Raw genomic sequence first — 25,211 nt, 5'->3', positions numbered from 1 at the left:
ATCGAGCATTTTTTTTTAAATTTCCCTGTATATTTTAGAAAACATTTTAGAACTGCCTGTTCATCGTAAATCTTCCTACAGTATAATTTTTTAATATCTGATATTTACATGGTTGTAGCAATATAAAAGCTGCAAATACAGAAAAAAACCGTTGGCACTCAAAATTTGTTTAAAATAAATTAATTTTCTTTTTAATTTCTAAACTTGAATAACTCGATTATTTTGGACTTATTTGAAAAACGGTATTGTAGCAAACTGTATATTAGTATCCTTGCAGTATAGCTATAAATGTATTTTTTATATATAGGGTGAGTTTTCTACGATGTTCTCTATGGGTATCTTGGAAACTATTGGAGATAGAGAGTCGGTTAAACGGGGAAAGCATTGCATTTTTTGTGGGGTCATGGATATGCGCCTTTCAAATTTTTGAAAAAGTTCATGGCTTTTTTTAATGGAAATCATAGTTGGCCATGACTTCATAAAAAAGGATATTTTTAAAGGTTTTCAGCGATATAAGCTATAATATGTTTTTTCTTAGTTATGGTATTCTTATTCTGTTATGACTTATAACTTCTAAATAGACAGAATATTTTATTAAACGGCCCTTTACAATTTCCATTACAGAAACTAAAACTTAAAGAAATAATATCACTACATACACTTTAAGTTATTTTGGAAAATGTTCCGAAAATCCGCCATTGTTTTGAGTATATAAATGCATCATTTTAAAATTGAATTACCTATACTAGTTTTTTTCACAGAACGACCGGTCGACTTTATTAAACTTCTCCCGTACCGCCTCTTCGAGTGCCTCTCTTAATTCATAAGTTCTTTTGTAAACCTTGTGGTTAATCATACCGTATAGAAAAAATAAAATAGATAGGTCACGTGATCGAGGAGGCCCATGCAATTTGTCCATCTCTTCCTATCCCTGAGTCTACATAATTATCATATAAATAATTTTTAACACTTCTTTTATTATGAGAGGGAGTGCATAATGAAAGTCACTCTATTATTGTGCGAGTCTCTAAATTTAACTTTTTTTACATCTCTTGAAAACCGTTATCTAAAAAGCGTAAGTAACGTTCACCGGTCATTGTCTCCTCGAAAATGTATGGCCAAGAAAAGTTGAACCAATACGCTTTTCTTCATTTGAAAAATTCATATTCACAATTTTTGTTTATTTTAATTTACAAAGTTTACATGTGACAGTTTGACATTTCTGAGAGCAACTAAGTGAAATTGTTTAAAAATGATACGAATTGGCTATAACTCAGTAATTTTTCGAAAAAAAAAATATTATAGCTTATATCTCTAAAAGGCTTAAAAAATGGAGCTTTTTATGAAGTCATGGCTAACTATGCTTTCCATTAAAAAAAACGTATGTTTGTGTCATATGTCAAAAATGACAGGCTTTAGAAAAAAACCGGAAAACACAATCTCATTAAGGATGTGATTATCTACAACTTTTATCTGAAAAATTTCTGTCTAAAATAGGTTAGAAAGGAATTAGGGACAATTTTTAAAATTGCCGAAATTTGTTTTTTTCGAAATATCTAGTAAGCAATGAACTTTTTCAAAAATCTGAAAGGTGCATATTTATGACCCTACAAAATTGCAATTCTTTTCCCATTTAACCGACTCTCTATCTCCAGTAGTTTTCAAGATACCTGTATAAAAAGGTACACTAACATTACGTGCATATCTTTTAAAAATACTGGTTTGAAAATTTAAAACAGAAAATCTGAAGTGGAACTTTTTCGGAACACTGAATCACACTGTAGCGACTACATTAATAACGTATATATTTTTTTCTAGGCTCCGTCTTTTATGAATAGAAAAAAGATCGTCCACTGTTGCACATCGGAAAAACCAGCAGTTAATAAATTTCAAAAAAATAGCAGATTTTCTAGCAAGAGAAAGTCTATATGCCCTACACAAAAATCAATAAAATCAGCTAATAAAACTTCAGAAAATCAGCTTCCTTTAGAGAAACATTCTTCTACAAGCTCTCTTAATTACAATGCAGATAGCGAAGGTAGTAAATCTGAGGCAAAACCCTTAAGCGAAAATTGTAATCAGAGAAAAGGGACTTTCATTATAACTAAAAACGATGACCATATTGAATCCGTCCCAAAGTTAGCAGATAAGACTGAATCGCTCAATAATGAATTAGAGCAAGCATCTACGTATTCCATAACTAGTAGCTTAGAAATTGAAGAGATGTTAACCAAAAATTTGTTTTATAATGAAAGTATGTTAGAAGAGGAGCTTAAAATGCAATTGAACATATATTTAGAAGCTGAACAGGCTCAGTCTTCCGATATTGAAGAATGGTTCGAAAAATCGCGTAGTGAAGATAATGAAAAAATTTTAAACTTTAATGCGTTGGAACAACACTTGGAGGAAACGAACAGCGTTAGTGCTGAAAATGAGACTGAATTCTATATGAGTGAAACGTTCATTGATGATGATTACGACTCGTACCTGAATATGGAAAAAGGTGGAGAGCGAGGTGGTATAGATAATGAAAGTTTCTTTGAGGTAATATATTTATTTTTTTTTGAAAACTTTATTCTCTTTCAGAATAACTTGCATTATATTAATTTATAAGGCTTTCCATAAATTTGTCATACTTTTATTACTTAATTACTATATTTTTATACTTTTGCAATTCAGGACGGCTCTCAACTCTCACACGACATGGAAAAGTAAAACGAAAATATATATTGGAAATAATTTTTAAGCCTTTTTGTAGTCTTTTTCACTTAAACATTTTACGGAAATTACTACAACTTTTAATTTTTAAATAACGCCCTCGGTATTTTTTTACTTTATTCTGTTGAAAATGACTCTGTAAATAGAATGACATAATATGTCAACTTTGGACATTTTTCTTTTGGATAAAAGAAGCATATTTTCTCTTTGCTGTTTTCACATAAATTCAAAACAACCAAGTTATTTTACTTTGAAAATTTCCAAAATAAATGATTTTTTGCTAAAATTTTGAAAACCACTGGATCTTTTCTGGATTTCCTTTCTTAAAATCTTTAAATTTAGTCTACTACCTATGTTGCTATATTATCAATAAATTATGTTTTTTAATTAAAAACTAAAAAAAATTCCAAAGGTCCTGGGACGATAAGAATACCGAATCGGCCCCAGAAAGGAATCGGGCTCATAATTTCAGGAAATATTTGTAGGTACCCATAAAATACTTCGATACAGCAAGTGTCAGATTTTTAGCCGACCATACCAACAGGTATGGTAGGCTATTAAGATCTGTCTGTCTGCCTGCCTGTCTGTCTGTCTGTCTGTCTGTCTGTCTGTCTGTCTTTTTTTTTCTGAGGATGGTAAAAAAATCTTCTTAGACGCCTGGTCTGTTGTTCTGGCGACCGAGGTGTGCCGGATTCCTACCGACTAAAAAAATTCCACCCTATTTGGTAGACAAACTGCGCTGGAACTGCTCACGCATTACTTCGGCGCAGATGCCCCTCTCTACGTTAGACTTTGGTCATTCTTCAACCCTCCGTTGATCCAGTTCCTTCTGTCGTAGAATTTTTGATATTAACGCCACGAAAGCCTCCCATATATCTTCGTCCTCCACAATAGATTGTACTAAGTTTTCTTTTTTAAAGGGTACCTTAAAAATCCCTTTGATCTTTAATCTACCTGGTTCCCAGGCCGAGCATTCAAAAATGGTGTAACTGACATCGTCGATGGCACTGCTGCAATATTTACAGGCCGCACTAGCTCTTTTCTTGAAACGATATAAATAATGTTCGAAAGCTCCGTGACCGCTAAGTATCTGGGAAAGATAATAGTCTACCTGTCCGTGTTTTCGTTCAGTCCATCTTTTTATATTCGGGATTAACATATGTGTCCATTTTCCACCGTACGCCTCATCCCATCTTCTTTGCCACAGTTGATATAATATCTCCTTCGCTTCATTTTTGATATCAGCCTTATCTGTTCTTCCTGTAGTTTTCTGATCATATATATAAGCGCTTTCCTTTACTACCAGGTCTATTGGTGGTATACCTGCGACTACGAATACCGCTTGCTCCGCTACAGTTCTGTAGGCAGAAACAACTCTCAAGGCGCTCCGTCGCTGAACTGATAGAAGTTTCTGTTTTTTTAACCTCCAGTGCCTTTACCCATATTGGAGCGGCGTACAAAATACTGGCGTGGGCCACCTCATTTAAAAGTATCCTTTTCTCCTGCCTTGGACCTCCGATGTTTGGCATTACTCTTGCTAATTTAGCCACTGTTGTCTGAGCCTTTACCACTACTGCATGTATGTGTTCTTTGAAATTCAGCTTTTTAGCAATTTGCACTCCCAGATACCTGAGGCTTTTGGACCATTTGATTTCCGTCCCATCCAACACAATCTTTGGATACGTAAAAGATCGCTTATCCGTTATCAGTACAGCCTCTGTTTTATGGACAGCCCCAGCTATCACCCGTAGTGCTTTTCACCGCCTCGATAAGATCATTCTTGGTAATGGAACCGTCTAAGTCTCTTATTTCAAGAAGATATAGTTTCTGAAGAGATTTCACTGATCCTTTGCCTTCCATTGCTGTCTCCATTGCTTTTTAAAAATTTTCAGTGTCAGTCCCCTTTTTAAATTCAACTAATATATCGCCTGACCTAGTGCGCCGCACAACAGAAATCTCCGCTCCTGCACTTTTTGGATCTACGTCTGCTTTCAACTTACGCAGAGTATCTGCATACGTTATTCCCTCGTTTATTTTAATTGTTATGGCCTCAGGTAGATATTTTTCCTCGCTTCTTTTTCACCCTGAATTTCCGATTTATTTCTGGTTTTCTTCCCTTGTCCTACTACTCTCCATTCAGGCTCACTAGGTGTCCCCAGAAATGAGAATGGAGACTAGGTGTCCCCAGAAATGAGAATGGGTCCTGTTGCCTGTGGTGTTAACCCATCTATACCTAATTTTAGTCTCCCGGGCCTTTTATTTGCACTTTTTCTTATGTCTTCCGGTGATTCTGATGCATCCCGTTTTTTCGATCCGGTTGTGTTTGGTGTTCACATTCTTCATTCTCTCCCCTTTCTTTTGTCTTTCTCAGCTCCTATAGCTTTTTTATTTCCTCTCTGTTGTTTTTCATTCTTTTATAGTAGAGAACCGTCAGTCTCAAAGAATCTCTTAAGGTTTTGTGAATGTTCCTTGCACCGCTGACTATGGTATCCATAGACATTATGTTTCCTCCCATTTTAGCCAGGAAAATCTCCTCTGACCTTTCTAGTTCTTCCAGATGCTTTAACTGGCTTTCTTCTATTTCCGCTTTCGACTTACTTTCGTAATCGCCTCTAGATGCTGGTGGCGATCTTAAAATTGAGTCTCCCCTTTTGAAAGGGTTCTCGCTGATAAATGGATGAGTGTCCCCCCCAGAATCCGAGGGACAGCCCTCCGCGCAGGAGGGGTGGGATTCTCCAGTATGTCCGGTACCCACCTGGGGAATATTTCTTTTGTTTTGTTCTTCCATCTCAACTTTTCTTGGTATCTCTTTAGTCCGGCATCTCCTGTGATCCCTGCGGCCAACTGATGGTATGACCCCAGGAATCACAGAAGCGCCGAAGCCCCCTCACCACGTCAAGGTGGAGATACCATAGAGGGGGCCTGTCTGTCTGTCTGTCTGTCTGTCCGTCCGTCTGTAACACGATAACTCAAAAACCGCTAAACCGATTTTAACCAAATTTGGCACAAAAATATTGTGGCACCCGAGAATCTGACCATTAGTTTTTGGTGAGGGTGGGGGTTGGTAAGGGGGTATGGGAGGGGGTGAAAAATTTTAAAAAATCGTAACTCCAAAATTATAGTAGCTAGCGAAACGCGGTTTTCAATTTAAGATTAGGAATAATAATATTTGCAACAAAATTTGTAATAACATGAAAATAAGTCAAAGTCGCAGTTTTTAAGATATTCCGTGTTTCCGTAGTCCGTTTTTGAGAAAATCCGTATGGGGAACTCCAAACTCCCATCGGAGGCGACCCCAAGTGGCGGATATGGGAAATAACCGCTGACCAAAATTGGAAAAATTCCTGTACTTTAAAACTAAAAAAACTGCCTACCAACTTTTTATTAACATATTTTAGTATGGGCGGCTATACGTGCCTCCGGGCGCCAATTTTTTTCTGTAACCCTGTCTGAATAAATCGAGAAATACTGAATATGAGTAAAAATTGATATTCTCGGCCTCTTGTGAGTCAAATGATCTAGTGACCGAATATGTTTTGGGGCATGATGGTAGCTTTTTGGAAAAAAATAAGAGATATATCCGTTCGCAAGAACCTAAAAAAACGAGGTTTTATTCTTAATTTTTAACCATGTTAATAACCGTAAAAATATGAAACTATTTTTTTGAATGAGGAATTCATGAAATTATCAGCTTGGGAAATTTAAATTTTTTTCCCAAGGTAGCAACCAATGTGCTCAAAAATCGGTTGTAGCTCTTATATTTTTCAAATGGATGTAGCTCTTATTTTTTTTCCAAAAAGCTACCATCATGGCCCAAAACATATCCGGTCACTTGATCATTCTTGTGAATCGAATTTGAGACGCTCAGACGAATGAGACGCTGAGAATAACAATTTTTACTGATTTTCAATATTTTTCGATTTATTCAGATAAGGTTATAGATAAAAATCTGAAACTTCCTGTATCGAAGTATTTTATGGGTACAAATATTTCCTAAAATTATGAGCCCGATTCTTTTCTGGGGCCGATTCGGTATTCTTATCCCAGGACCTTTTCAAAAAAAAAAATCGCGAAAAAACCTCATAATCGTGTTTCTGGGATGGAAATAAAAAAATTACCCCTAGAAATATTTGCACTTATTAAAGACACACCCTGTATATGCGAAATGTCAAAATTTGACATATGATATGTCATTCTATTCAGCATGTCGTTTTATATCGAATAAAGTAAAAAATACCGAGGGTGTCATTTTAAAAGCAAAAGTTGTAGTAATTTCCGATGAAACAGGAAGCGGCCAAAAACCATTAAATACGCCAATCAATCCTGATTTATGTCATATACTCATAACGTATAACGTATCAAATCTCGTTTTTTTTATCTGAAAAAACAAAAAGTTAGAGGCGAGCCACTTTTGAAAAACGCTCGGTATACAGGGTGGTCCGAACTATTTTCCGGAAACTTCGGTATCATATTCTGCAGATAAATATAAGTAGAACAGTTCGTATAAATGTATTTATGTCCTAAAATGCTTAATTTCGGAGATACAGGGTGTTAGTTAGTTAGTGTTAGTTGTTTCATTTTTATTTCGATTTTTTTCCAAATAATTGCTGAAGTAACGTCAATATTTGGATGAAAACTGGTCTCTGGGTGTTTTTTGACATGAGAAATGTGATTTTGATGTCCATATGACTCCTACTAGTAGAGGGCGGCACCTACATATTTTTTAACTGGTTTGAAGAGTAATAACTTTTTGTCAGTACCTGTATGAAACTACTGAGTAAAAAATATACATTTATGACGTTTTTTACGTGAAAAGGGCTTCATAGTAAAAATCGCTACGAGTAATGGTTTTCGAAATATTTGGAATCAAAATTGTCAATACCTGTCATCATTGACATAAATTAAACATGTTGAGACTAAATAGTTATTAGACGGAAATTATAAATTTGAAATGTTTTTGTGCCAAAAGTTCAACAGAAACTGTTTTATCATAATTTTTTGCAGAAAATTTTATGATTAATTTAAAAAAATAAAAATTTCCCAAATTTATTATTTCAGTGAAATAACTATCTACTCAATATGTTTATTTTTTTGTCAACAATAACATGTATTGACTACTTTCATTCTAAATATCTTAAGAACGGTTGCTCGTAGCAACAAAGAGACATTTTTTACGTAAAAAGTGTTGAAAATGTATATTTTTTCACTCGGTGGTTTTATACAGGTACGGACAAAAAGTTATTACGCTTCAAAACAGTTAAAACACATGTAGGTGGCGCCCTCTACTAGTAAGAGTCATATTGACATCAAAATCAAATTTCTCATGTCAAAAAACTCCCAGAAACAAACTTTTATCTAATTATTGACGTTACGTCAGAAATTATTTAGGAAAAATAGAAATAAAAATGAATCTTCTACACCCTGTATCTATGAAACTAAGCATTTTAGGACATACAGTCTGACAAACGGATCTGAAACAACGGGGCAACGGTAAGGGGATCGCAATTTTGTGAAATCATGACCGATTTCATTCATAAAATATCCAGGAGCGTGCGGTGTTTCATAAAAATATATCAGGAATTCTTATAATATTTTCCAGTAAAGTTTATAATATTATTTTACTTTAAATGTACCTAGATTTTGTTTAGTCATTTGCCAAATATAGTAATATTTGTTAAAACGCGTGTACTAATTACAATAAGCAGAAATAAAGTTAAAGGCATAAAACACAATATAATACACCGCCACTGGATTTTTCAGTAGTAGTGGCTGTTTCTACTATTCAGAGAGAGGGGTACTATTCAGAGAGGATGCGAGAATCTCGACCAATCAGATTGGTTGAATCCGGGATGCCATGATGAATTTTGTCTGCGTTGCCAGCTTGCCCTAAGCGGACGTTATTTTTAGGAAATACTTTACCTTTTATAATAAGCAGAATGAGGGAGATCAGTTAATTAGATAAATATACATTAATACAATAAGAACAACGTCAAGATATTAGCATATATATAATTATGTATGCTGAAATGGACTAAAATATATTCAATTTATAGGTAATATTGAGCAACTTTGCTTATCTATTATTAAACGTGACAACGTCGACTTTTTTTGCCCGCATTCCTCTTGCTGTTTTAGATCCGTTTGTCAGATATTATATTTAAACGAACTTTTTTACTTATTTTTATCTGCAGAATATGCTGCCGAAGTTTCCGGAATACAGTTCGGACCACCCTCTATATTATTATTAATATTATTAGAGTTTACACTTGATAACGGTCAGTGATACATCTGACTGCAACGTTGATTGCATAGGGTTTCCGGAACCAGAGTTGTCCGGAAATATCGGTACCATGCTTTTAAGGAACCGAGATTTCCCGGTTTTCTGGGTACTTTCGGTACTAAGTAATTTTTGTTCAATGATTTTGATCACTGATGTTTGTCCAGCAGCAAGCAAGGGATGATTTTCTAAAGTAAAATCCATGAAATTGTTTTTTTTCAAACGTATTAATTTTTGCCTAAATGACCTCGGTTGAATTCGGAATACGAGGCTGTCAAACGTACATCCTCTCCACAAAGAATTACTCATTAATACTCCTAATAAAACAATATACTATTTTCATATAAACTAATCAAAACAAATTAGTGATCACATATGTGTGTATCTGTAATTACTATATTTATAGACCTATCTCCGTATCACTTCGATACAAGAAAAAATTCCCGTCATAAAAAATAACAATAAAGACGCACTTGAAAACGCATAAACTCCATAAAATCAATTTCTTATTTAGTGTGAATTTGCCTTCTTGATCGTCAAAATTGGTGTTAAATATGACAAATTTTAATGTTTTGGAAAGACCAAACAGTGTTAGAAGGCGTTTAAATACTGAAGAAGTCATCAAGGAGTCACAACTTTATTGCAGGAGTGTCGGTCGCAACGACACGTGTCGCAGCTTTTTCATGTTACACAATCGGTCATTTCCAGGCTTCCGTTCCGTATCACTTTTCCATACTTTTTATTGTGAAATTTATATCATTACAAAAGTTTAATTTTAAAAATTTGTGTCTTTTGAAAAAGGTATTAGATTTAATTAAGAGGTGAAAGAATAAATAAATATCAGAAAATGTTAACAGAGCTGGTACAAATGTAAGAACTTGACAACGCTGTTTCCGATACGCTTCAGTCCGTCCGTCAAAAAAATGTATGGAAGGAAAGGATATGGAACGGAAGTAAAACGGAACGGATAGTGTGCATTGTCTTATTCATTTACATGATATAATATTTTATGTAAACGCACTGATAAAAAAATAGACTTGAACTAAAGTCGTCATCGTTCTTAAAAAAAAAAAAATTAGTGACAAGAGAATTTATTTTAGCGTAAATGAAAATATTTTGCCTGAAGAAAAATTCTCTTAACTCAAGTAAACTTGTTCTCTTGAAAAATTCGAAAATTTCTCTTGAATCTATTTTCATTCAACCAAGTGCAAGTTACTTTGTTTTAAGATAATAACAAAAATACGCTAGGAAGTCCTTCATTCAAGAAACATGGCCATTTTTCCAATAGCTAAATACTCTTTTGATGAAAAATAATAACGACACGCAAAGACGATGTACGAAGGACGGTATATACAATCAGTCGGCAGTCCGATCAGTCTCACGTCGCATTTTATAGGTCGCTCATCATAATACGCACGGGTTTTGTTGCTTGGAATTGTCCACCTGGGTTTTTGCATAATTTGCTTTTTAAACGCATATCGTATAACAAATTAGTGATCGTTATTAACATGCGTTTATCATTTTTTATGGACACATTTTAGGATATTTAAGATGATATTCTTTAAAGGAGTTTCTGAAAAAATAGAAATTAGAGCATTTATTTGCTATATTTGAAGGTAAGAGACATTTACCTAATGCACCTGTATAGGTAATGCATGCGTGACTATAGATAGAATAAGAATATAGGTATCGATTTTTTTATGCAAATAATTACAAAAAATTTAGAATTTCAAGACGTTGTATTAAAAAAATCAAAATGTGACCAAAGCTTATAATTTTAATAATTTGTTTGCTTTACTTTGATTTCTCGTGATGTAACTTTTTTTTGTAATTTGTAGAGTAACGAACCACCCCAAAAAATACCAAGGAATGAAGAAGCAGAAATAAATACCTACTATCGAAGAAAATAATATCACTTTACTTAGTACAGACTACGAAAACCTAAATTTATCAGAAAATAATATACCTCGTAATATGCCTGTATATGCCTGTATATGATGTATAGACTTCTCTTAGATCAAAATAAATTTTAGTTGAGTCAATGGTATTCGCTATTGGTTTAAGAAAAGTGTCTCTTTAATCAAGAAATGTCCCTTTTCAATCAAGAATTTTTGCATGAATCAAAGAGGCTATTGTTCATGTAGCAAGAACTTCTTTGCATATTAATTTTGGGTCAAGAGTGAAATACTTTGGACAGATATATTCTTCTATTCTCTAAAGTAATTTTTTAAAACTTATGAAAAGATAATTAATGTTTTGGGTAAAGAAACGTCGTTCTTGGCCCTATTGAAAAGCGCGAATCTTTTGGGGTCAAAGTCATATTCATTTCGACTGAGAGATCCTTTTTCTCACTGCGGAAGGGAGCTGATATGGAAGGTATAGTGAGAATCAATCTTAAGGCGGACAACTATGTTCAACAATCAATTCAAACTAAAAAATTCATCAAAAGACAATCTTGTTCAAGCCGCTCTTCCTGAAAAAACGCTTATCGCAAGAAACCTATAAAATCTTCTTACCATTGCCAGAGAAACTCGAATTTCAACTCAGAATATAAGAAATATGAATATGACTTTGACCCAAAAGATTGGCGCTTTTCAATAGGACCAAGAACGACGTTTCTTTGCCCAAAGCATTAACTATCTTATCACAAGCTTTAAAAAATTACTTTAGAGAATAGAAGAATCTATCTGTCCAAAATATTTCACTCTTGACCCAAAATGAATATGCAAAGAAGTTTTTGCTACAAGAGCAATAGTCTCTTTGATTCATGCAAAAATTCTTGATTGAAAAGAGACATTTCTTGATTAAAGAGACTTTTCTTAAACCAATAGCGAATACTATTTTGACTCAACTAAAATTTATTTTGATCTAAGAGAAGTCTATACATCATATACAGACATATTACGAGGTATATTACTTTCTGATAAATTTAGATTTTCCTGGTAGTAAGTAAAGTGATATTATTTTCCTCGATAGTAGTTATTTCTGCTTCTTCACTCCTTGCTATTTTTTGGGTGGTTCATCATTCTACAAATTACAAAAAAAAATATTACATCACGATTAATCAAAGTAAAGTAAATAAATTATTAAATATAATTTTAATAATTTATTTACTTTACTTACTTTTAAGTACTAAAAACAATTTATTTCAGGTATAGGAACATGTATAGTCAAAAAGTAACGAATTGGAAAGCCTTTTCACTAGTGAAATAAAAAAAGTGGGTTTTCATTTGAAAAAAATGATTTTTGATAATTTTTTAATCGCTCAATTCCCTGACAGCTGCCGTCATTAGTATATGACATTCGAACAATTTAATTTTTGTAATAGCCACATGTCTTCTCTTTATGACACAGTGGCTGTGGTAATCACTAATTTTGACGTTTAAGCTATACACAAATTTTTGACAAGCAATTTTTTTCAACCAAAAATTTTAAATATTTTCTCAAAAACGGTTAATGTTAGGTATAGAGTGTTTAATATCAAAATTCATAAAATTTTACAGAGAATTTAAGTTTGTAATAAAAAATGGAGGCACCCATTTAAAACAAGAAAGTTGCTATCAACTTCCGGTATTTCCGGAAGTGCCGCCATATTGAAAATAATTTTAATCGATAGATCTCGTTGTGAAACAATGATGTGCAAAAAATCTCCGATATGGATATTGTACTTTTCTAGAAACTTCTAATGCACACTCAGCCTGGGACACCCTGTATATCAAATTTATTATGGCATCAGTCATGGAAATATTGAAAAACATGAACACAAGCGAAAAAAAAATAGGCAACTTAAAAGTCACATTACACATAATTAACCATCATTATATCACCGTTTTATTTTTATTTTGTCTGTTACCTATGCTTTGGCCTGTATTTTATTTAATATTTCTTTCAGCTCTATCAATCTATAATAGAAAAATACACTAACGAAGTGTTGCCGGCCCAAACCGAAGACCAAGGAAATTATCAGAAATTGGCACTTAGTATGGAAGGTCAAAAACAGGAGAACTCCTTTCTTGCCACATTCGACATGTTGTTTGGCGAATGTAAGAACGGCCGCCGTTTGAGGACGGAAATGGAGAAAGTTGTCAAGAATGCCATTTCTGAACTTAAAGGTAAATGTCCCATTTATAGAAAGTTATTCTCTCTCATAGCATATCATCGTGTTGTTATCGATACTCAGAGATATAGAGGTAAGGAGAATGAGCGTCGAAATTTGTTTATAGTAGCCCCATATTCCCGCTTAGGTCTATAGAGGAGATCAATAAGTAATAATAACAGCTGATAACTTCAAATGTGTTTGAGTTTAATTCTGTTTTTTGTCCTATTATTATTCCGAACATGAACATAAAAAGAAATGTTGCCCAACAAATTTGAAGGAGGAAAAGATCAGTTTGGAAACGCAACGCAAAATGGAAAAAAAGAAGGAAATTGAGAAGCGACGAAAAACACGCCAGTCAAGGTGATTTGAATAAACTAAATAAGGAAATATCAAGCGAAATCAGAAAAGACATAAGAAAGCACAGAAACGAAAAAATTGTTAAAACTATCGAGGATAATAAGAGCATGAAAATAATGAGACGCAAGCTCACTAATGGAAAAAAAGAAATCGTCAAACTCAAGGACAAAAATGGTAATATAACATCTCTAATAGAGAACATTTATTACAGATTGTGGAAACATTCTATGAAACACTATACACCAACCATTCCACTCTAGACTCGAGGAAGTACCTACAAGGAAAGGTTCAAAATCAGGGTACTGAGAATGTTCCGGAAATCTCTGTAAGTGAAATTTACAATGCTCTAAAAAAGATGAAGAACAATAAAGCTCCGGGGGATGATGGTGTCCTCACAGAAGCGATAAAGATGGGAGGAACAGTATTAATGACCAATATTCAACGGCTGTTCAATCTCTCTGGAAAATCAAAATATTCCTACAAAGTGGAATAACTCAATAATTATCCTCTTACATAAAAAAGAAGACATAGCAGACCTGGAAAATTACAGACCAATTAGCCTTCTTAACCATCTTTATAAACTATACCCGAATTATAACAAATAGATTAGAGGCAAAATTGGACTTCTACCAACCTAAAGAGCAAGCTGGTTTCCGTTCCATATTTGGTACCAACAATCATCTGCAGTGTTTAAAAACCTTAATAGAAAAAACCATCGAATACAATCGTCCCCTAGCACTGATATTTGTCGATTTAAAAAAAGCGTTTGTACGGTAGAATTGCCGGCCATCCCAACAGCGCTACAAGAATGTAGAATCGACCATCGATATTGTAACATAATAAAAAACATATATGACAATGCTACAACAACTGTAAATCTACATTCCACAACTGACCAAATAAAAATAAAAAGGGGAGTTAGGCAGGGCGATACCATATCGCCAAAATTGTTTATTACTGCTCTTGAGCATGCATTCAAAATGCTGGCTTAGCAACAAAAAGGAATAGTTATCGATGGAGAGAGACTCAACCACCTACGCTTTGCGGATGATATCGTTATAGTGTCGGATAGTCTGGGCGAGATCAAAGACATGCTTCAAGAACTTAACGATGCATTACACGAGATTGGACTAACAATAAATTTTGACAAGACTAAGATAACGACTAATATGGTGCCCAGCGAACACATACAAATTCACAACAACAGAATAGAATTAGTCCACAAATATGTATACTTGGGCCATGAGATCAAAATAAGCAGAGATAACCAAACCTGTGAACTGGCTAGACGAATTACCTTGGGATGGGCGGCTTACGGAAAAATGAGGGACATCTTTAGAGCAAATATCCCAATACACCTGAAAAGAAAGGCATTTAACCAATGTATCCTCCCGGTTTTGACCTATGGCGCAGAGACACTCACTCTAACAAAAGCAACCGCAGAAAAATTGAGAGTGACACAGAGGCGGATGGAGAGAAAAAATTAAAATTTTTAAAGTTAAATAACTCGGTTATTTTCAATTTATTTTGAAAATGGTAAAGAGAAAAGATGTTTATTTTGACTAGATCCACCATCCCTTAAAATATCTGCACTTATTTCTGGGACACCCTGTTTTGGCTTTCCGTTGGAACTGTTGGTACTGCCGAAAACTGACAAAGTTAGCGAGTCAAATTAAATAAATAAATAAATGCCTTTATTGTCAAAAAATTTTTCAATTTGTGGACAAAGGTAAACGACCCCAATGACCTCTAAATAAATTAATTTCCATGTCATTAGTAAATATAGCAATAGCAAACATTAGACCAGTGTTTTCAAGATCAAATTCGATTTTCAATTCAAATATAATTCATTTACGGCGTAGAAAGCCTTGTCTAGTAAATAAGAGTTCAATGCTTTGCGAAATGAAAAAAATGATGTTATGGATTTGATTTCAAATGGCAGGTGATTGTGTATTTTTTCGAGTTGTATAATATTGAACTTTTAACTAACTCTGAGCGTGGGGTAGGTAGATAAAGATCTTGCTCCGCGTTCCTGAGTGGATAAGTGTGAGATGGCCTTTCTTGAGAAGCTGATACATGTTTACGTATTAGGCAAACGGATTCAAATATAAATAAGGAAGGAAGAGTCAATATTTTCAATTCTCTAAAAAAGCCCCGGCAATGAGTTCTGCTGTTTAGTCCCAGTGAATATCGAACAGCTCTCTTCTGAGCTTGAAAATGTGGTCAAATTGAGCCGCACAACACGTACCCCAGAATGGAAGGGCATACCTGAGGTGCGACTCAAAAGTGCATAATAAACAGTTCTAGCCACTGACAAGTTAAGCTCCTTAGAAACAGACCTTAATGCAAAACAGGCAGAGCTCAATTTTTTTCGACAAAGCTTCGATATGTATGTCCCATTTCAGAGAATTGTCCACAACAAGCCCTATGAATTTTACGGATTTTACGACGTCAATGGTGGTGTTGTCAAGTACAAAAGGCTGCAACGAGTTTTTTATACGACAAAGCCTTAGTTTTAGAAATGTTGAGACTCAGGAGGTTCGAATCGCACCAAGATTTAATGGTGATTAAGTCATTTGATATAATCCTATGAAGTGCCGCGATGTCCTTGTTGCTCCAAGTGAAGCTAGTGTCGTCCGCAAAAAGACATATTTTGCCACTGATGTTTATGTTAGCAATGTCGTTAATAAAAAGAAGAAACAAAATAGGGCCTAGTACTGAGCCTTGTGGTACTCCACATTCTATTGGCTTGCTAGAAGACAACGTGGTATCCACCCTCACAAGTTGACTTCTGTTGCTCAGATACGACTTAAACCATTCGAGAGATGATCCCCTGAACCCATAGTGCTGCAGTTTATTAATTAGGATCTTATGATTTACACAATCGAACGCCTTAGAAAAATCACAGAAAATTGTTGCTGTAGAATGATGGTTGTTTAGGCTGGAGTAAACTTTATTAAGGAGGGAAAACATAGCGTCATTTGTGGACTTGTTGCTCAGAAATCCAAATTGATATTCAGTAAGTATTTTGTACTTAAACAGAAAAGATACCAGCCTGCTTTTAACCAACCTTTCTATGATCTTAGATAGCGTTGGAAGGAATGCAATTGGGCGATAGTTAGAAGCTTCATCTTTGTCTTCTCCTTTGTGCAGTGGAACGATTATTGCCGTCTTAAGACATTTTGGAAAAATACCATTTTGGAACGACATGTTTATTAAAGTTGTTAGGTGATTCAGAGTGCTTTCTGGCAGATTCAAAAACATTTTTAAAGTTAGCCCGTCGGTCCCAGAAGAGGATTTATTTTTGATGGTAATAAGATAATGTTTGTAATAATACAAAACTAATCGATCATAACAATTAATTACCGAGGCAGAGCAATAAGAACACTGAACTAGAAGGAATTGGACCATTATCTCTGTTCATATTATCTTTACATTAATTTATTTATTTTGACGCTCCCATATGGCATATCATTGGCTGTAATTTGAGATTTGTATGATTAATTTTAAATTATTAACATCTATACAATTATCATCAAAAATATGTTGAGTAACGCCAAATTTATCAGCTCAACCCAAAGACATTATAAAGATAGACCGAACATCTCATTCATAAATACTCGTTGGTAGTGTATCAAACATTCCAATGTGTCAAACGAGGACAGAAGAGACAGAGACGTCTAAAATTTCCGACCCCGGCAACTAGGCGCATTTGGATTGTTCTAATGGCCAGTGGCGTATCGTTTTATGGAACGAATTTAATTAGTAAAGTAAAAGTAAAGTAATTAGTAAAATTTTTACTCCATATTAATATACTACATTAACACTTTTTCGTCAGATGAGTTTTGTTATAAGGTCTAATATAATAATTCAATTAATATCCCACATATACTTATGTTGAAACGTTAGTAGTTTTCGAAAATCACTCCAACGTCGATTTTCAATTTAAACTTTCAGTTACTTCTATATAAACTTTCAGTTACTTTTAAATATTTACAGGGTGACTCAGGCTTCCGAAACAGTTCTATATTAGGTTTGTGGTTGGTGACTTTTCTTTCAATTTTTTTTTCAGAATATGGAGGCATTTATGCACATTTTAGACATTTTTGTAAACATAGGTGGCCGGAACATATTTTCAAACCAAAGTTGTAGATTTGCCATTAAATTTCCATTCCAGAAATACCTAGGGTTGCCACTTGTCCTTTTTTGAAAAGAACAGTCCTTTTTTTGGAATAACTTGTCCTTTTGACTTTTTTTGACTTAAAAAGTCAATTTTATTTACATATTTTCCCTGAGAAAATTACCTACAGCAAACAAAAATATTCTTTTCGCCCAAATTTAATTAGGAATGTTATAAAACTTAACTTATAAATAAATTTTTCTTGTTTAGAATAGGCAACATTAATTAGAACTTCCCGTTTAATCTCAAATGATAGTTTAGGTTTTAGTTTTACCTTTTTTTATCTTAAAAAGGACTTTTCAAAATTAGTACCTAATTAGTAACGATTTAGTTAGTTCGCAATCGATAGCTTCCTGTGAAGCTGTCGATTCAATGAAGCTATCGCAATCGATAGCTTCCTGTGAAGCAGCGATAGATAGGTTGTCTCTGTAGTAACGGTCGTTCCCTGACGACTCTGCCGAGAAACACAACACTGTCTTTCGTTTCTCAAGTACACCTGAACTCTCCGTATCATAGCCGGGTATTTTTTTTATTTTAATGAAGCTATAATTAAATTAAAAATATATCGTATTTACTTTTTAACTTTTTTATATTTTATTAAGATTTATGACAGGTTTTTTAAATAAAAGTTTAGAAAAAACAATTTTGAGTCCAAAAAGGATAAAAATAATAAAATATACGTTATAGAAGAAATTTTAGAATCGAAATTGCGTAATTTTTGAAATTAATAATAAATTATTAATTTTAGTCAAACATTTACAACCCCTAATATTAATCAAAACAGGATCTATTCCACAGATATAATAGAATCGGCGACAGGGAGAGAAAAAAAAATATGATTGTTGTAAATTTTTTTTCTGGTTAAGTGATGTCTTATTATGTAAGTTAGGGAAAACATAAATCTGTTCCATTAAAGCAAGGAAGGTGATAGTAAGTGGATAAAATAAAAACTACATTTATTTAACTCGGTACTGTCTTTATTATACCGGGTGCGTCCCAAAAGTGGCTCATCCCCATAATTTTTTTATATTTTCAAATAAAAAAACAAGATTTAGTATGTTGGTATATGAAATAAATTAGGATTGATTGACGCATTCAATTGTTTTTGGTCACTTCCTGTTTCAACGGAAATGACTATAACTTTTAATTTTTAAATGGCACCCTCGGTATAGTTCTACTTTATTCGATAGAAAATGACACTTTGAATAGAATGACATATCATACGTCAACTTTTGACATTTTCGCATACGATTTAATTGTAATTGTAACACGCGGTTCATAACGACAATTTGACTCGAAATATTCGGTGGTATCAATATATTCATAAAAAAATGCTTTTTCCAAATATGCTAATGAGTCACCCTTGTTCCATTTGAAAAAATTGACATATGTATGATTAAAAATACGATTTGTACATCTTTTAACCGGCCTATACAAGACACGAAACCTATTAGACGATCAAAACTATTTTTCCAAGGCTCCTTGATTAAAACTTAGTGTTTTTAACAACATCATGGCACCCTGGATTGAAATTTAAAATACGATTTGTTTTAAGCGACAATGTCAAAAGTTGGCATATGATATGTCATTCTATTCAGAGTGTCATATTTTATCGAATAAAGTAGCAATATACCGAGGGTGCTTTTAAAAATCAAAAGATGTAATCATTTCGGTGAAAAGGAAGAGACCAAAACAATTGAATACGTCAATAAATCCTAATTTATGTCATATACCTACTAACATACAAATCTGTTTTTTTTACCTGAAAAATTAAAAGTTATAGGGGTGAGCCACTTTTGAGACGACCCGGTATATTAAAAAATATTGTTTCATAATGTAATATCATTTTAAAATTCTTGTATGTTATTTTAGATTCTGAAGATAATTTTAGAATAAACCGGAATATATTTTTAATAAAAACATTATTAATTATTAACAGGGTTATAATTATGATTTTGTTACAATGTAAGTAAGTAAATAATGTAATGTAAGAGAAAAAATTCAGATTTTACATTTTACTAAAATATTATCTAAATAAGCGCCTTTCTACAACAACGCCACTGACTCCCAATGGGTAAATTGAGAGTTGCCTACCGGTCAAAAGTCGTTTCAAGACTTAAATGGATTATTTAAGTCAAATTTCTTGCAAATTTGGCACTGGCGAACCATATTTTATAGTTCTTGAACAGAAAAAGTCAATAAAATAAACACTTAAGCACTACAAGCTAAGAAAATGCGTTAATACAGCCGGGGAGATAGCGGCAACAAAGCTTTACCGCACACGTGCGACACGTACTACAAGGTAATAAATGAATGAATAGGCTCCCTCGCCTCTAATCGGTGTTGTCATATTGTAAAGAACTTATCCTTTTTAAACAGTATCCGACTTATAATTTAGTAGTATAAGGACTATTTAATACATCTCTGGAATATTAAAACCTACTTTTTAAACTGTAGTATTAATATCTCAATATATGTGTGTAACAAGAAAAAAAATATTGATAATATTAAAGACGTGACAACATAGGCTGGATGAGGAAGGCTCGGTCGACTGTACCCAGAAGTAAACATGTATACAAAAAAGATTGTTTGACCGCGTTGAGATGTAAATAGTGTAGTCTATATTTTATTTTAAGTCTATGACTCAAACGAAGATTACCATAATAGAAAATTGCCCGAAATGATAATTCCCCTTAGAACATAATACCGAATCAGAAAGTTGATTTTAAAGCCATATATTTTTTAGTATGTTGTTGTAATGATTTTTTCGGGTAATTCTCCTTCGGCTAACTGTTTCGGTCAATTTTGCTATATTCTCATATTTAAGATTGACTGTAGATGAACGCCAAGACACTTATAACCAGGATACTTATTATTACATACTTATACTTCCTGACCTCTCCCTATGCTGACTCCTCACCTCTATATTTCTGTTTCTATCGTTACCACATATTTATTTAATGTTATGCCTTGTAGTACAATTCAAGAAAGAAATCTACAGAAACACTGAAGATAAGTTACATGGGCTTATTTCAGAAATAGTACTGCTGAGTAGAGAGGCCGATCGAAGTACCGAAGATATGTGCGATGTGGCTTCTAACACGTTAATAGCGAAACTGGAAAGTCTCATGAATTAACCATGGTGGTCTCTCAAGGAGACGCAATTATGTGTAATGTGAATGTCCCAATAAAAATGTATTGTCAATATACAATGTTTAATTTGTCAATATACAATATAAAATAATTAAAATAATTTGATTTTTTGCCCTAAATTGCATTAAATTATCAAAATTATTAATGATATTTGCATTTATGATCTTATAGAGTATTTATAGAAATAAGTGACGTTATTAAAATCTGATTTATGTTATTATTATTATAAAAGAGGTACCCGGTGGCGTAGAGGTACAGGCTTTCGTCTACCAATCTCAAGGTAGTTGGTTCGAATCTCACACCCGGCATTTCATCAGCCGACTGTTTTTATTAAAATAAAAATAGTTTGGGTACCTAGGTCGACTCAGCCCTAAATGAGTACTTGGGATTCACAATCCTGAGGTAATAATAGGCGGTTGAAGCGTAGTGCTAGTCACATTACCTTTCTTGTATACCGAACGGCTCTAGTATGGCAAGCTGTACCTTGCTACTCCCAAGGCGTCAAACGCTATATACGGGAGCTATTATTAATATTATTATAAAAGAGAGTTAGAACTTTTAAGTTTGAAACCATATTTTTTGTAGTTGTTTAAAAGCTTGCTAAGAGGATTAATGGATATGACGAACAACAGAGCGCTCAAGCGTTCTCCCTGAAATATTCATTTTTTTATTCTCATGGATGGAACTGTAAGTAACCCAACAAGCAAAATTTATTGCTGGAACATTGCCAAAACTTCGCAAAGCAAGGTGTAACATTGCTTTTTTCATTGTAGGGAGGTTTATGCAAGGTTTCAGGGTAGCTTAATCTTCCGCCTAATAACATTGCAGTGCAAGGTTGCATTTCACAATATTATTGAAACGTTGCTAACGTAACGTTCAAGAAAGTACTAATTTCGGATGTATTAGCAATATTGTTAATTTTACGTCAATATTGGTAAAATTATATTATTAATTATAATTAACTAACTTATTGCTAAAATAATATAGCAAAAAATAGATAATGTTTGCATTAAAAAACCATTTCCTTCATCAGAGGCAAAATATAAAAATTATTTTTTTAATATTAACTTATCAATTAATGAAACAGTTTTTTCTTGCGAACATTAGCAATTTTATGTTAACAATAATACATCAGTAGTAGGTTATAATCAACAGAAACATTAATGGGTATTAAATTGTGGACTTTCACATAGGTATGACATACTTTTACTAATATTGTATTGACGAAAAACATAAACAATATTGATAAAAATATGTAGGTATATCTCTATATCCATTGACTTAGAAAAATTAAAAATGCTCGGTAAATATATCCGAATAAGTCGAATTTGTCAAACAAATTGAAAAAAAAAAACAAATAAAAATTAGAAATTTATCACTTACTTGTTTCAAAAATATCAAAAATACTGTCGAGTACTGAGAACTTACTGATCTTTTCGGCTGCTCATTAAATAAGGAATTACTCAACTCTGACCTCCGAGTCGAATTTCTAAAAAAAATCTTAAAGTTCAATGTCTGAAATAATACAAAATATATAGGTACAGTATAAACATTATTTTATATTTCTTATTCAAAAATACAAAAGGAAAGTATAACATTAAATGTATGTAGAAGGAAAAGCAAACTTATATTTAATTGATTTTTTGGATCTTTCTTTTTTGTCTTCGCATGTTGAATTGTCTTATTCATGGTTTCAAATTCCTTTTCGGTTGTAAATCAGTTGTAATATCAGTTGTAATAAATAAAGCAATGAGAAACTTACCTCTTGTGACAGTAATCTTTGAGGCCCCTTTATGTCCTTATTTTATAACATTTCAAATGATTATAACATCATTAAAAAAATATTATTGAGAATAATTAATACTGAATATTATTTGTGATTTTATCATTATATTGATATACTCGTATCCTGATTTTATCTACTTCAATCTTCAGTTGGCTCAAAGCTAACCTAAAACATAAAATTTAGCTTAAAGACAAACTAAACCAAACAAAATTTGTTATTCTTATTCATGGCTAAGTATTATTAAAACACACATAACAATAAAATTATACTTACATTTACATTCATTAAAATCTCATTCAAAAAGCTTAAAATGTGATATCAAAAACGTAAAAAAACGAGTGCGTTAACCTAACCTAACTTATACCGTATGATCGAAAAAAAAGTCGCCAGCTTTGGCTATGAAAAGAAAATCGCTGTCATTTTATATGGGGAATGTCATCAATATTCATTTCCAAGCTAACTAGACGCCGTTTTTTTCGGTCCTATGGTATATTTGTTATATTATTAATTAATATTAACTTGCGCGGATCTTTCATTTGAATCTTTGTTGCAATGTTGCAGAAAAAACGTTTTAATCACCATTCAAAAACAATGTTTCTGTAGCAAGGTTCCATCAATCACGACACAACGTTTAGAAATCAACATTACAAAGCAAACTGTTTGGGGATTGACTGCAATGTTGCAAATGTAATGTAAGGTTTTTTGCTTGGTGGGAACTTTCCATGGTGATTTAATGTTAAGTCACTACTCCATTTCAACATACAGTGGCTAAGGAAGGATCGTAACTCAGGGTGGACACCGTGTAACTTTAGTACGTATTTCAACCATGAATGTGGCACGGAATCAAAAAAATTGCCTTTTGATAATCTATACAGGGTGGTGACATTTTCGATGCTCAACATTGGCATCTCAGAAACTACGAGAGATTCCAATTCGGTTTGGTTTGGTTTGGTTTTCTTCAACTCGTTTTTAGTTTATTTTAAATGACAATATCTTCAGAACTGTTGTGTCTATTGCAACTCAAGTTAGTAGTTTTATATTTATGACATCGGCCAACTAGATGCCGTTTTCAGAAAATTTTTAAGCCTTCTGGATTTCGCACCACAGTCAAGTTTTTGTTTTCTTATGGCCGCCTTTTTGAATTTTTATACTGTTAGATAGAGCGAAAAAAAAAGTCTATACGGTGGTATCGAATTTTTATTCATTATTATGAAAATTCGCTAAGAAAATAGATTTTTTTAAAATTCGCCAAAGATCAAGTCTGCTTTGGAAATCCAATTGACACTTTATATGTAATCAAGTTATTTTATTTATTCTATTAAATGTCAAATCTGGACGCACAAAAATTGTATAGTAAAGTTCAATACAGATCAATACAGAACCTAAAATTTTATTGTCAAGAATGCCAGCCCAGACGTTCAAAGAATAGGTATATTACTGTGGTCTTGTTTCTCTAATTAAATGAGGATTTTCTTTTGCATAAAAATATGATTTTTTTTTCTGTTAAAGGTACCAGAATTTGTAAATAAAGATTCATCCGTCCATAATATTTTTCTAGAAAAAGGGGGCTCTTGAACACTTTCCCGAAACCATTTGCAAAATTGTAATCTTCTCTGGTGATCATCAGCATGTAAAAAAAATGTAAGTATAATGTGTATAAAGTATAAATGAGTAAATACTAACAACGTAAGCATCATATTGTCTAGGTTACTAAAATAATATGTATCTGTTTTTTTTTCTTGTAAAAACTACATCAATTAAACACTTATATTTTTGTTCATCTATAATTATTTTTTTAAATTAAAATTTAAAATTATTACTTTATTTTCTTCAAACCGTTTGTTACATAAGCTTACAAATAAAGTTTCAAAACTAACTCGATCTCCCGTCTTGGTCTGATCCATCCAGTGTATGTCTGTCCTATGAAATTCTCGCCCTTTTAGACAATGAGCTTGCAAGCCAAACAGGGAATTAGAGCGAAAATACTCGAAAATCCTCCAAAACTGCACTGGATAGATAAACGGGACTCAAAGGATCTTAGCGGAGTCTGTTATTCCTGCTCGATGTGCAACTTGTAGAGCGATGCCAAACGCTGATTGTGGTGCGAGAGGATAACTTGTCAGGGACTTTCCTTTTTTTATCAACCGTCTTTTTTTTCAATCTCTTCCTTGCTGTTATCTTTAATATAATCTATGCTATAAATAATTACATATTATAATTAATATCATAATTAACGGCAATTTTCTATTTTCGTAAAAACATTAACCAGTCTAGGCCTATCAAAAATAAGCATAATAAACCTTGGACCACTAAAGGTTGCACTAAACGCATATCTTCTAAAAATATGCGTTTATTATCTCACTTAAAAAAATTGTCAGACAGTGTCTTATTCCACAATTACATAAAACTATACAGAAAAATTTATCATAAGACTATAAGAGCCGGTAAGAACCTTTATTATAATAGGAGAATCGCCAATTCTGGTAATGTTGCTAAAGAAACATGGTCTATTGTTAATGATTTGAAAAACAAAGCTTCTTCGTCTAGCAATATCTCTACCTCACCTGAGAACCTTAACGATTACTTTGTAAATGTAGCGAAAAATTTAACTAATACCATATGTCCTTCTCAGGATCCACTT

General features: G+C 33.1%; 1 protein-coding gene across 1 annotated transcript in view; it reads left to right on the top strand.

Moving 5' to 3' along the window:
• Window positions 1-20,871, top strand: part of LOC115883482 — a 47,678-nt gene extending 26,807 nt beyond the window's left edge. The window contains exons 5-7 of the mRNA XM_030901846.1: window positions 1,819-2,544; window positions 12,888-13,107; window positions 20,608-20,871. Coding sequence (XP_030757706.1) covers window positions 1,819-2,544; window positions 12,888-13,107; window positions 20,608-20,768 — 1,107 coding nt within the window. The 3' untranslated portion in view covers window positions 20,769-20,871. The remainder of the gene's footprint in view (window positions 1-1,818; window positions 2,545-12,887; window positions 13,108-20,607) is intronic.
• The last annotated feature ends 4,340 nt before the right edge of the window (window positions 20,872-25,211 follow it).

The sequence above is a fragment of the Sitophilus oryzae genome, unplaced genomic scaffold (genome assembly GCF_002938485.1).
Source record: "Sitophilus oryzae breed Bouriz unplaced genomic scaffold, Soryzae_2.0 scaffold_1913_pilon_pilon, whole genome shotgun sequence".
Classification (NCBI taxonomy): Eukaryota; Metazoa; Arthropoda; class Insecta; order Coleoptera; family Curculionidae; genus Sitophilus; species Sitophilus oryzae.
The sequence above is the reverse complement of the archived record's forward strand: the minus strand, read 5'-3'. Positions and strand labels throughout refer to the sequence as shown.